Genomic DNA, 14,617 nt, shown 5'->3' on the forward strand with positions numbered 1-14,617 from the left:
CACCCGGAGGAAACCCACGCAGACACGGGGAGAATGTGCAAACTCCACACAGTCAGTCGCCTGAGGCGGGAATTGAACCCGGGTCTCTGGCGCTGTGAGGCAGCAGTGCTAACCACTGTGCCACCGTGCCGCCCACCAGCACATTTGGTTAATGTGCTGGTTTGTCACAGAAACATATTCACGCCAGATTGCAAATGATCTTTAAGAAAAGAACAGAAGTTTAGTACACAAAAGATAAAAACAAAACCAAGCCATAAATATTTGGAAAATATTTACATAAGCTGCAAAACAAAGTTTTAACTTGTTTCCCCGCAATATTTCTCATGAAGTTCAAGGAATGTAAGCATCACAGATGAGGACACTGTTTATTGCCATTCCTATTGGCCTGGAGAAGGTGATGGTGACTGCCTTCTTAAATCACTCCACTTTTTGGGATGTCGGTGCAGCTACAGTGATGTTTGGAAGAGAGTTTCAGGTTTTTGACACATGGGCACGAAAGTATATTGATACTGTTCCAAGTCAGTGTGGTGTATGGCTTGGAAGGGTACTTAAAGGTGGTAGTGATCCCATGTATCTGTTGATCTTGTCCCTCAAGTCCCTCACTTTAAGGTGCTGTTGGAAAAGGCTTTGTGAATTGCTGTTGGTGTGTCAGTGGCGAAGGGAGTGATGTAAATCACAGAACTTATTTAAAGTTACGTTCTCAAGACAGCTTTTAACAGTAGGTGTCATCTCAGCTCAGGTAATGCATTGAAGGTGTGAAGTTAAAGTCTGTCTGTGTCCTAATGTTAGGTCAGACTGATTTTATTTCCAGTGGGAGTTACAGAATCTTGCATGGATTTATGCTGTTTTTGAGCAAAATAAAGTGTAATTCTGCAAGTACAAATTCACCCCACAAACTTATAGGTGTGTGCGTACAGGGGAGACCGTGTGTGTGTGTGTGTGTGTGTGTGTACACATCTGTGAGAGGGTGCATGCGTGTGTGTGAGAGTGAGTGCATAGTGTAGTGGGGCTACCTGTAGTTTGACATGAACCCAAGATTCCGGTTGAGGCCATCCCCATAGGTATCGAACTTGGCTATCAGCCTCTGCTTGGCCACTTTGCTTTGTTGCCTGTCCCAAAGTCTGCTTGGATGATGGTCACCCGAAAGTCCACAGCCAAATGTCCCGGACCACTGAGGTGTTCCTCGACTGGGAGGGAACATTCCTGTCTGTTGATTGTTGTGTGGTGTCCATTCATCTGTTGCCGTAGCCTCTGGTAAGTCTCGCCAATGGGCCATGCCTCAGGGCATCTTTGCCTGCAGAGTATGAGGTAGACAACGTTGGCAGAGTCACATGAGTGCGTGGTGTCCCCACACGTATTGGCGGTATCCGTGTTGACACTCTGACACGTCTTGCAGCTTCAGCCATGACAGGGTTCTATGGTGTTGTCCTGAATGCTGGGCAGTTTGCTGCGAACAATGATCTATTTAAGGTTTGGCGGTTGTTTAAAGGTGAGAAGTGGAGGCGTGGGGAAGGTTTTGGTGAGGTGCTCTTCCTCATCAATAATGTGTTGCAGGCTTTTTTAGATTAGATTAAATTCCCTATAGTACGGAATGCAGTGTGTCTGCATTCCCTTCGGGCCAACAAGTCCACACCAACCCTCTGAAGATTAACCCACCCAGACCCAGTCCCCATATTTACCCCTGACTAATGCACCTAGCACTATGGGCAATTTACCATGGCCAATTCACCTGACCTGCACATCTTTGGATTGTGGGAGGAAACCGGAGCACCCAGAAGAAGCCTACGCAGACACTGGGAGAACGCGCAAACTCCACACAGACAGTCACCCAAAGAGGTAATTGAACCCTGGTCCCTGGTGCTGTGAGGCTGCGAAGAACATGGCGTAGTTTTTCAGCTCCCGGGAAGTACTGGACAACGAAGGGTAGCCTGTTGGTTGCAATTCGTGCCTATCTCCTAAGGAGGTTTCTCGCTGTGGCACATCGGAACTACGCCATATTCTTGGCTGAGCAGAGGCCGATAGTCAAGTTGATACAGAGGCTGACACACAAGCTCTCTCTCATATGCTCACACACACCCCTATCCCCACATTCACACCCTCTCACAGACATAAAACCCATTTCACTCTCACACAGACACACTGCAATGGGGTATATACTGCGTAGGGGAAGTTTAGACTGCCTTCAAGGCCCTTTCTAGAGGACTGATTTCTGCCATGATGGCATCATCATTACTGATAGTATTCGGTGGATTGCAGGAGCCATGTTGTGATTCATGATTGATGTCCTGTTGTGATTCACTACAACACCCCTGTCATCAAAAGGATGCCCTTCAAACCTGGAGCTGTATACCTCCAGGATCCTACCACATACACCAGCTCATCCTTCTCCACTTCCAGCAATTCAAATTTAAGTCTCACTCAGTAGATTCTATTGCCATGTTCTAGTGGCACAACTATCGGTGGCTCACTCATGCTTTCCACTCTCCCAATTAAAGGGCATACAACTAACAGTTTCTGTCTGTTAGTCTGCAACTTAAAATATCTAGTTTTTTCACTAGTCTGATGTGTTTGCTGGGCTGCAGTTCCAAATCTTTTATCCTCAATATTAGGCCTAGTGTTATCTTAAAGATTGTGAGTGAACAAGCCACATGCCCTTGCTTTGCACTGAAAGTCAGTTGTATTAATGATGGCCTCAGATATTTTAATCTGTGTTATGCCCCTCCTCCAAATTTATTTGGGTGTAAGTGCTCATTCAGTTTCAGTGGCAGCGAGTCACTGTCCTATATTTTCTTTGGCCGCCCAGGAGGCATAGTCATTTGCAATGGAGACTTATAATGTCTCCCATCATAATGGAGATATCACTCATCATTCTACTTCATATGGCCCCTGCAACTCAGACTGATTGTAGGCATGTCCGGCAGCTTCTTCACCATAACCTTTCTATCTCACTCTCATTATGTCCTGTGACTTGTCTTGCTCCTTTCCTAACCCACCATCTCCTACTCTCTCAGCTTAGTTCTTAACTCCTTTCACTAGCTTTTGGTGAAGATGGGTGAGTCTTGGTCAAAACATTACTTGTTCCTTGAACAATTTTGCCTTTTCAAGTCGGGCCTACCTTGCTCAGAATTTCTTGATTGGCCAGTATTACGGTGACACTAACATAACATCTCTCTTTGTCTGACTTGCCCGTCATTCTGTATGCTTATCCAATGTCCATGAAGGATCCACCTTGCTTTGTAATTTTACCAAAATCTTTTTATTCTTATTTACTAGAAATTTTATAAATGTTCCTCAGGTTCTCACTCCAAATCCTAGACGGTCATGACTGGAGTTTTGTTTCACATCACATTATGGTAAATGGATCGCCTGCCAGTTTACCCAACCATCTTTTTTATTCCCTATGGGAAACTGACCACACCGACTCAACCTTAATGGTCACTAATTCACCTGATGTACCCAGAAAACAATACTATCCCCATGTTTACCAAGGTCTTGTCATTATGCCACCTTCCTTTACTTCACTTATAGTTCAGACTCTCAAAGCAGCCCATTCCAAATGTCGACTTTCCTATCTAATGGATGGTAGATTATGTGCATGCTAGGAGAAAGTGAGGGCTGCAGATGCTGGAGATCAGAGCTGAAAATGTGTTGCTGGAAAAGCGCAGCAGGTCAGGCAGCATCCAAGGAGCAGGAGAATCGACGTTTCGGGCATGAGCCCTTCTTCAGGGAATCCTTCTTCAGGATTAAGTGCATGCTTTCAACGTCTGGTTGACATTTGAACCAATACCGCTGATTGAACATTGTGGTGAGAAATGACCATGCTGGAATCTGTTTCAAATAAGCAAAGATTTTATTCACGTGTATGCATGGGAGAAGGTCTTCTCACTTAAAGAACTTTTCAAAATAAAGTTTTCAGCAAACATTTATACCCCTCAACCATCAGCCCCAAGTATGCTAGTTTCCGTTGGTAACCATCTTGTCTGAATTCTCAGTGTCTCTTATTACCTTGCTGTGTGTAGCAATGAAAAGTATGATTACACAGGCTGTTATTTCTAGAACCTACAAGAAATTGAATAAATGTATAGCACTTATTTCAAGACCACCATACATTTGATTTTTAATTTCACTGACAATAACACCCCCCCCATTCCTATTTCAGCTTCCATTACCAGTTTCTCTTTGATAACCTGTAAAACTGCATTTTAAAAAATATATATTTCAGCAATATCCCACCAAAGTCTACACTTGAATAAAGGGCCATTCTTCCATAAACCCATCCTGAATACAGCTCCAAATCATGTTACATTTTTGTGAATCCACCTCTGGATCCTTTCCTGGGGCTTGTATCTTCTGTTAATGTGTGCTAGACTTTCTGGATGCAGGTAGAACCGGATGCAGATACAGTCACAATATTCAAAAGACATTTGGACATGTAAATCAATAGGAAAGGTTTAGTGGGATATGGGCCAAATGCAGGCAAGTGGGACTAGTTTATTTTGGGAAACTTAGTTGGTGTGGACAAGTTGGACTGAAGGGTCTGTTTCTGTACTGTTTGCATCTACAAGGTTACAATTGTACTTCTAGTTTTATATTTAATTGTTATATGTGCTAACAGTTTACTCTTTCGCAAATAATATAGCTCAGCAACTTGGTATTGCTGTAATATTTTATGTATGTATCATTGCAAAATATTGTGCAGAAATAGGCATTTTAAAAGATATTTCATCTGAAAATTGTCATTTGTGAGCTGGATAGATTTTTGCTGATTCCTTTCCATTTCATTTTAATTGTTCTTTGTGAAAATGGCTGTTGGTGGTTTAATTTAGGACTAATTTTCAGAATGTATGCTCCCAGTGTGAAGCCTCTCAAGCCAGAGTGCATTCTGGGAAATTGTACGAAAGGTCATGAGAAATTTTTCTACCCATGAATGAAAACATTTAGGGAGCATGGGCACAATTTCTCAGTATAAACATCTGGCAGGTTAGGTCCTGTGGCTGGAATGTACATTCTGAAAATTGCTACTCATATGCATTTCGTAACTTGTACACACGAAGCTTTCACCAAAGTTGATAAGCTGTAATGTTTCATTTTAATTGACATGAGTATTTTCACACTCGATTCATCAGGCTGGAGAAGAGAAGGTGGTGGAGGACAAGGAATCAACTATTGGTCATAGCACCCTGGTGACTCAAGAAGTTGTGGTCAACAAAAAAGTCTCGTCTCCCCCAGAGGTTGATTATTTTTTCTTAATTCATTTGTACACATTGATTTTTGAGTTGTTGATATTTACTTGTATACACATTTTAACTGACTGTTACATTCAAAGGTGATCAAAGATAAAGCTCCCTCATTGACAACTAAGTTGAATTTAAGGTTGTCTAATCTGACTTTTCGTTAAAGGTGAGCATTACAATTGAATGCATATTGATAAATATAACGTGTGCAGCTATATATGAAAAGTTAGCTGTTAGTGGGGCAAACCTAAGTCGGTGCATTTTGAAATATTTTGAATTTAAATTAACTTCCTTTCAATACAGCATTGCTGCTGGCTCGTACTGATGTTGTTACAGTGATGTGTGATGGAGTCTTGTTCACATAAGTGATAACAGTGACATAGTAGTACCAAAACAACAGTTTGCATTCATATAACGTTTTTGGCATTGCTAAAGTATCCAGTGAATTCTATACAGCTGCAATCAAAACATGGATGATCAGCCTTAGAAAGGAGATAGCAGGAGAGTTAACCAAATGATTGGTCCATGAGAGGATCCTTCAGGAGGCTTTTGAAGGAGAGACGGAAGAAAATGTTCAGGAAAGGAATTGCACAATCTAGTACCTCAGCTGAATTCATGGTCACCATTGAAGAAGAGGGAAGGAATTGCAAATTCTCCAATTGGAGATGAAGAATTTGGGGAATATTGTTACTGATGGGCAAGGTTACAGAGTTTAGGGGCATGTGTGACCTAAACACATGAATGATTTATTTTACCTTGAAGGTGAATGAGACACAGTTAAAGGTAGTTTAAGTCTGGCAGAGTTTTGTGAGAGTTGAAATTTAGATGATGATAGATAGGTCACCAGTTAGGAAAACATAGAAAAAAAAACTGATTCTAGAGGTGAAAACATGCAAGTACACAATTGGGCCTATTGTTGGGTATTGTTATAGAGGTGGAAGTAAGCAATCTCTGTGATGGAGAGGATCTGATATTACGATCAAGGAAGGTACTGAGGTTATGAATATACTTCAACCTGAGGAAGTGATGATAAATGGAAATCAAATTATACAGATTTTGTGATAGAGCTGAAGATAAAGGGCTTCAGCATTTGCAATGTTGAGTGCGCTAAAAAGACAGGGACTGGATGAAGACCATCCAGCTGGACAATAATAGAGATGTTGGAATTGGTTGGATGTGGGGTATTGGTGAGGCCTCTTCTGGAATACGCCCTTTTATAGGAAGGATATTACTAAATTGGAGGTGGTTCAGAAAAGATTTACCAGTATGTTGCCAGGAATGGAGAGTTTGAGTTCTAAAAATAGCCTGGAAAGGCTGGCAGATTTTTTCACTGGAGCTTAGGAGATTGAGGGGTGACCTTTATTGAAGTTTATAAAATCATGAGGGGTATAGAAAAGGTGAATGACAAGGATCTTTTCCCAAGGGTGGTGGAGTGCAAACTAGTGGGCATATTTTTTAAGGTAAGAGGAGAAAGATTTAAAAAAAGACATGAAGGGCAATGTTTTTACACGGAGTGGTTCGAGTGTGGAATGAAATGCTAGAGAAAGTGATGGTTACAGGTATAGTTCTGTCATTTGGATAAGTTCATGAATAGGACAGGTTTGGAGGGATATGGGCCAAGCAAAGGCAGGTGGGCTAATTTAGTTTTGAAACATGGTCAGCATGGAGTTGTTGGACCGAAGGGTCTGTTTCCATTCTAAATGACTCGATAACTGTGTCAAAAATTGCATGGAAGATGAGGAATAATCATGATCATAGTTGCAGAGGATAAAATTTGCAACTAGGGCTATTTCAGTAAATAATCTGAGAGATCTGAGCAATTCTTGCCATCTCTCTTCTCATAAAGTGTGTATTTGTATATTACATGCACATCTGCAGCAATTATATAATCCTATTAGACAGCATACTTAAGAATTCTTGGGACACATTGATAGCATCCTTAACTTTGGGCAGAAAGTCCCATGTCAGAACTAGATAACAACAGAAGGCATGTTATAAATCAGCCAAACAGGTCAATTATCAATTTGTAATCAGTTTGTAAAACAACAGCTAATGAACTTGAAAGACCCTGTACAGACACCAAGCAAAACTAATGTCATTTACAAAATACCATGCAAGAACTGTAACAAACACTACATTGGACAAACAGGCAGAAAACTAGCCATAGGATACATGAACACCAACTAGCCACAAAACAACATGACCTTCTCTCACTAGTATCCTTACATACAGCTAAGGAAGGACACCACTTCGACTGGGACAACACATCCATCTTAGGACAAGCCAAACAGAGAGAGACACAAGAATTCCTAGAAGCATGGCATTCCAACAGGAACTCTATCAACAAACACATCGAGTTAGATCCCATCTACCACCCTCTGAGAAAAAGAACAGGAAATGACAACACCAACCCAAAGAAATCCAAACATACAAAAAGAAAGCAGGAATCCCGTACAGTCCCTCACCTGAAACCCACTGAAGATGTTACCTAGTAGGGTGACAAAACGTCTGAAAATGAACCTTCCAGCTCAGCGAGCAAACCTATGTCTAGAAACTCAACCTGAGCTACAAATCTTCTCAAAAAATTGTATTTATTTCTGAAATGATAATTACAAACTGTAAGAGCAGGGGAATTTCTGTCAGCCAGACCTTGGGTTGCTGCAGCATAACAGACTCCCCACATCAAAAGAACCTATGTGTATGCTTTTGACATGAGCAAGGGTCATTCTTGTACCAAAGGAGTTCCACACGCCCATACAACATAATTTCAGTTCTTAGTGCTGTTGTATCCCGAGCTCTGTTTGGATTTCCAAACTGAATGTTTAGCATTTAAGATGCTCTGCTTCTATTTAGATGGTTACTTTAATATGAGTAATGTCACTTTGTTGGAGAAAGTGAGGACTGCAGATGCTGAAGATCAGAGCCAAAAGTCGAAGTTTTGAGCATAAGCTGTTCATCAGGAACCAGCATTCCTGATGAAGAGCTTATGCTCGAAATGTTGACTCTCCTGCTTCTTGGATGCTGCCTGACCAGCTGCGCTTGTCCAGCGCCACACTTTTTGACTCTGGTGTCACTTTGTGACCTGTTCGGTTCTCACAACAGAATCCTACTGTGCTGAAGAACTTTCCCTTTGAAAAAGATGAATAGAGGTGCTCCCTTGGTCCATTACTGTAATGTTATAGTTAAAATATATCTATTTAGAATCAAGCATGATGTGATCATAAATGCTGTGATTTTATACTTTCGCTTTCAGAGCATTTTATTGCATGAGTTTAAACTCGCATATACACAAACTAAGATTAACGTACTGAGAAAACTATTGATGCAAGGTTATATTACGGTGGAAATATCAGTAATTAGTTTTTGCCTCACCATGTGGACAGTAACTCGGCATAAAAGATAATCTGCCTGCTTTGGGGCCCACCAATGTCCAATCTAATAATTATTGAAAATCAGCAAATTCTTTAGGTGAGTGACCCATTCTGCCAAATTGCTGTCAAAAATCAACTTTCTGCCTCTGGATTCAAAATGCATTTGAAGCTAGTAATCTCAATTTTAAAAATAGAAGGAAGGGGTTTGATGACTATTTTTTTAAAATTACTTCCTAACCTACTTTAAATGATGACCAAAATTCTGTATCACATAAATTTGGAAAAATCGCAAAAGAGAAAGTTGAGAGGAATACCAATCATGACAACATCTAAAAATGAATCTCTATAGTTCTGATAACTGTCAGTAGAGGAGGAAGTAAAGCTCAAAATGAGATAAGGTTTATAGTGATCCGAACAACATTGGTAGATTTTGTGTCATCTGTCAAACAGCAGAAAGTTGTGCTGTCTCCATTGGAAGAAACTGACATTTCAAAGAAGGGGGAAACAAAAAGAGGTGATGATGAAGGTAGACTGAAAGTGAAAGAGACTGCAAGACGGAAAGGATTTGAAAGCTCTCCAATGGAGCCGTCTATGCAGAAATATGAGACCTCCATGACCAAACGGAAGACTGATGAAGAGCCAATGTTTACCATTGCTACAGCCCACTATTTTACTGAGTCAACAGGATCAAGATTATTGGTAACTGTTGTGCTTGGCACTCTCAGTCTTGGTATCCGCATGACTTTCAGGCGACACTGCTTTGGTATGCTTAAACAGCTAAAGCCACCATTTAAGTTTTCCTGCTTTTTGCTTGTATCCAAGTTCCAAGACAGTCCTCCAAGATGAGTTGTGTATTTTTTTTTACTTTTTTGGCATTACTAACTGTTTGGTTACATTAGGCACACTGCCCTTTTAAAATGTAGACATGCTCAATTTGCACCCCTTTGCTTTTCAGCAGATAGACCCATCACCTTCTCTTACTTTATTGCATAGATTATGTTTATTCAAGTTCTCTTGCACATTCCTTCAGACCAGCAAAATCTCTGAAATGTGTGATGTATGATTAACTGTTACTTTCCCATTTGCCTGTTTCCCTATACTTTTCGTTTCCCTTTTGCTCTTCCCATATGGTGCAACTAATCTCTTAGAACTTCTTCCATCTGTATATCAAAATAATTTTTATCTGTCTGCTGTTTACAGAGTATATATGTCAGTTGTCTTTTATATGTTGACTTTCTGTGTCTGTACAGACAAAGCAGTCTGGTTCGGAAGTAGCCTCACAAAATGTAGACGTCGCCAATCTAATAGATTCAGCTCGAAAACAAATGGATACAAAGGAATGGGCTGCTTCTTCATCATACAGCTGGGCTCAGGTGTCTGTTTTTTAATTGCACTGAAATTAATTGCACTGAAGTGAGCTCAAGACAGTTTTTGTTGCTTCCACATCTTTCTCGATGTTTCTGCTGTTTTGTCTAGTACTTTGCTTTGAAAACTGGATTTGAAAGGATTATGCTTTGTGAAATTAGTATTTTATCTCTTCAAATTATCATCTTTTCATGCTACATGAGACACACTAGGAGTTTTACAAACTCTAGACATCCTTGTAGGTTTTACCACATGTCCTCTTGCCTCCAACTGCCTTACTACCGCACTCTCACCACTGGCCACTCAACATCTTTATCCTCAAGCTGCACTACCCTCCCATGCCAGTTGGAAAATGAATACTCAATTAGGTAATTTAGTGATCAGACTGACCCTGTTCTTTTGCCATGTCCAAACATTTTATTTATATAAACAAAAGCATCCAAAACATTTTGAAACTATTTTTTCAAAACTGTCACTATGATATTTTCCTGAGGCAGATTATTCTCTAATCCCTTGAACCTCTAGTGCCATCCTGCAGAGTTTGGCAACTTTATCTACCATGAAAACAACTTTTTCCAGGCTTCTACTAATGTCACTTTCAAATGGGGCCAGGATGTTTGTGATGGTGAACCTGGGAATGATTCTCCCTCACATTTCCATCTGTGTAGGGGATATCTGGCTTCCACTTGGTGCTTTCTCACAGTGAAGCAGCTGGTGATCAGGAACTTGAATTGTGGCAAGTCTGTGCTGAAGCTACAGAGCTGTCATGTTTAATTTGTTACAACATAAATTTACCTGCACTCTGTGAAGTTTTTTAAAAAGTGTGTTTATGAAGTGTTTCCATTGTTAACTTTAAGAATAAAGCACCCTCCATTTCAATGGTGGTTCATAGTCATCGGATGTAAGATTACCTCTAGCACATTGCGTATCCAATTGAACTTGCCTATTTAAGAAGCTGTACGGACTCTATTGTGGGATTTTAACAGCATACAATTGCAACTAGCTCATCTTGTCAGATTGCACATTTTGTTTTACGAGTGTTTTGTGAAAGTTAAATTGCATGTTATTTGTTGTAAATTTATTGTTTAAGTCATTGTGCTGGCAATACTTGCACCTTGGTGATCTTTTTTGAAGATTTATTTATATTTTAGCTGGAATTTTATTTTAACCCAAAGATGCACAAAAAATGATTTATCCTAACATTGCATTGGCAAAACATGAGCAGGAATAAAAAATAGAGACCAGTACATGCATTAGAATCCATAAAGGTTTATGCTGGAAATTTCCTTGAAGCTGCTCCAACTGGTAGCCATAAATTTGCCAAAAGTGTGAAAAAAATCTTGTGCAATAGAAAATCAATTTCCATGCAATCAGTTTACAGTAGCAACGTAAGAGCAATTCCAAGAGGTTCAGAATATATAAATTTAAGCCAGTTGGCAAAAAAAATCAAAGGCAACATGAAGAATTATATTTTATGCAGTGAGTAGTTAGGATCTGTACTGTGCTGCTTGAGAGGGTGGTAAAGGCAAATTAAATCATGACTTCTAAAAGGAAATGGGATAAGTAACTGAAGAGAGAATATTTACATGGCTATATGAAAGGACAGGAGATTGGGACAGTGTTGCCATGTTCTGATATGGCCACAATGGACTTCACAGCCTCTTTCTGTGCTGTAAGAATTCTGTGATAACTTCTGGGCCCACATTTCGCTGTATGTGTGCATAATTTTGACAGGTCATACCTTCTATTTTTTTTAAAAGCGTGACTGCATGATTGATGAGTTTTGAGCCATTAACTTCGCACTTCTGTTCATTTACTTTTAACCGATTTTAAATTTATTTATGTTCAGTATACTTTAATTTCAATAGGTTGATTATTGGATTTGAGCAGTAATGAGGCTGGGAATGTATTCACTAGTATGGGTTTGTTCCATTCAAGAATAAGTTCCTAAAGTAAAAATTCACTAATACAATAGCTTTTATTTTGTCTAAATTATCTAAACTTAAGAATTTGTCAAAAGTGTATATACAAATGTAATAATCAATTCAAATACAAAGTGTATACTGACACTGAGTATTTCTGTTAGGAGTTTGGCACACTCTTAAGTCTTTACTGCAAATGTTGCCTTCATAATTAAGTAGAACCAAGCAGAGCCCAGATGAAATAACTCATAGGGTTGGTGGATTGATTTTTTTTGTTTTGGAAAAATCGTTTGCTTTCATTTTAATTTAAAGAGCATAGCACTTATATTTTGTTTGTACTTGCAATTATACTTAATAATAGTGTGCTTTGTAGCTACTGAAATTCTTCTTTTGCAGAATGATGTATGCTTCTAGTAATTACTTCTATTCCTTACCCCACACTGTTCTGACTCCATATGTGTCTTATTTAACTCAATGTCTGCTTTGAAAGTTTTACTAATTTCATGATGCTAGTGCAGAATGTCATCATACGTACAGATAAAGTGAGGGATACAAAGTTCTGCAGTGGAGAATGGGAGTTTCAATCAGCTGGGAAAAGGAAGGAAGTAATTGGAGAAAACTCAAAATGCTTCGACATTTTCATCTTTACATTAAACATTCTGCGCCTAAGGCATGCTTTACATAGAACAGTCAGGAAGACCTTTTTATAAAATCAATTTATGTAAAACCTCCCACACTGAATAAACTATCCTACTCATGAATTTCAATCATTTAAAGTTTTGCAATGCTTCTGTACTGGATATGCAGTGTCAAGTATGCTTTTCATTAATCTGCTTTTCAAGTTCAATTTTACTGAGTATATGGTTGGGTCACACAGGGATTTAAGAAGATGGAGACAATTTTGCTTTTGTTTAAATTGTTTACTTACAAAATAGTTATGTATATACTACATATTGTCATAGCGGAGTTATTTTTTTCCTCTAGAAATCTGAAATGAATTGGGAAGTAAGTTCCAAAGTGGTGCAAATGGAAACCCACGAACAGGAGAAGACGATGAAGGAAATGCAAGAAGCAATGGTGATGGAAGAAAAGCATGTGATGAATGTGCATGCAAGCAAGGATGCTTCTGCTGTATGTGCTAAGCTGGCAGCAGTTGAGTGGGATACTGTAGCCGAGTTGGGCAGAGCTCTCACACCTGGTGATGCAGGGGGTCTGAATTGCCTGGTGACCACAGAGACCAAAGAGGACAAGAGGGAGATGGCAAGTCCTAAAGTGGATAAAACGATAGCTGAAGTTGCAGAAGGACCTGCTTCTGCTCAAGGGTGGGAGGAACAGGCTGAATTGACAGGCAAGCCTTCAGATAAATCTGAAGAGAAACCTCAGTTTGAGGTAACTGGTTTCACTCACCTCAACAACTGTCATTATTAATCATTCTCATTTACTTTGCTATACTATTGGAAAGAATTAAACTTGAAAATAGCAGAAAGCCTGCAATGCAATGATTGCAATGAGATTGGCTATCATTCGTAGCTATTGATTCAAGTGTTTCAAAGCACTTTTTAAGGCAGTGCTGATATTTTGTTGTCACTGTCATTTAGAAACCTAAAAGGTCATTTAACTCCACGTGACCAGCAAGAAAATGGCCAGAACTGAATTTTGCTTTTTTTTTTCCTTAAAGTGAAAAGTAAAAAAATGGCAAGGTAAAATGGACAGCTTATTCTTTTACCCTGCATATGTTATGTTAAAATTACTCCCTAGTATCTGCATGCTATCATCTCATCATACTGATTCTGAGATGCTGCTGTTCTGCTTAACAAAATGCCTCCTGCAAGCTTGCAGTGCTTTTGATCTAACTTTGGATGATATGATGCTGTCTTCTTTGGGATATGATTTTCAGAGCCTCTTTTTGCTGTAGTCAAACCAAATTGTTGTAAATACCTGGCACCAGTTCACCTCTGGGTTCACTATTGAAGCTTCAAATTCTTTTCTGTCAAGATCAAATATTTCCAAATCTCAAATTATGAAGTTTTTTATAGTAGGTTTTTGATATTCTAATGAGATTTGAATAACATTTACATAATTGTTTATTAAACAATATAACTACACAAATTATTTCAGAAATTAAAGTAGTTTTGATGTATCCAGGAGAAAGTTAAGCTCTTGAGAGGTTTTTTTGGTTTTGGCCCAATTTCTGCTTAATGGATTTTGTTGTATTTTGGGCAAATTGCACTAGGAAAAGATTGGCCTGGATTTTATGGTCATTCTCTGTGCTCCAAGAAAGATGTCTGCAGCGATATTTTAGACTTTATTGTGCTTCTGAAATGAATTACCTTGTGGGACCAGCTACAGGGAATCTATGTTGTCCAATATCAGTTGTGCTATCATAGAACATTACAGCGCAGTACAGGCCCTTCGGCCCTCGATGTTGCGCCGACCTGTCATTCCAATCTGAAGCCCATCTAACCTACACTATTCCATGTACATCCATATGTTTGTCCAATGACGATTTAAATGTACTTAAAGTTGGCGAATCTACTACTGTTGCAAGTAAAGCATTCCATACCCTTACTACTCTCTGAGTAAAGAAACTACCTCTGACATCTTTCCTATATCTATCACTCCTCAATTTAAAGCTATGCCCCCTTGTGCTCACCGTCACCATTTTTGGAAAAAGGCTCTCCCTGTCCACCCTATCTAACCCTCTGATTATCTTGTATGTCTCTAT

The 14,617-nt window shown here is 39.4% G+C and overlaps 1 protein-coding gene across 22 annotated transcripts in view; it reads left to right on the top strand.

The window, feature by feature from the left end:
* The window catches only part of LOC122549365 (band 4.1-like protein 3), a 288,912-nt gene that overhangs the window by 260,991 nt on the left and 13,304 nt on the right, over window positions 1-14,617 (top strand). For 16 of the 22 annotated variants that reach the window (XM_043689068.1, XM_043689063.1, XM_043689072.1 and 13 more), the window contains 4 exons: window positions 5,127-5,231; window positions 9,056-9,304; window positions 9,856-9,978; window positions 12,877-13,281. In XM_043689068.1, the coding sequence (XP_043545003.1) occupies window positions 5,127-5,231; window positions 9,056-9,304; window positions 9,856-9,978; window positions 12,877-13,281 (882 nt within the window). The remainder of the gene's footprint in view (window positions 1-5,126; window positions 5,232-9,055; window positions 9,305-9,855; window positions 9,979-12,876; window positions 13,282-14,617) is intronic. The other 6 variants (XM_043689075.1, XM_043689076.1, XM_043689069.1 and 3 more) reach the window with 6 other exon arrangements.

This window comes from Chiloscyllium plagiosum, chromosome 4 (assembly GCF_004010195.1).
Source record: "Chiloscyllium plagiosum isolate BGI_BamShark_2017 chromosome 4, ASM401019v2, whole genome shotgun sequence".
NCBI classification, from domain to species: domain Eukaryota; kingdom Metazoa; phylum Chordata; class Chondrichthyes; order Orectolobiformes; family Hemiscylliidae; genus Chiloscyllium; species Chiloscyllium plagiosum.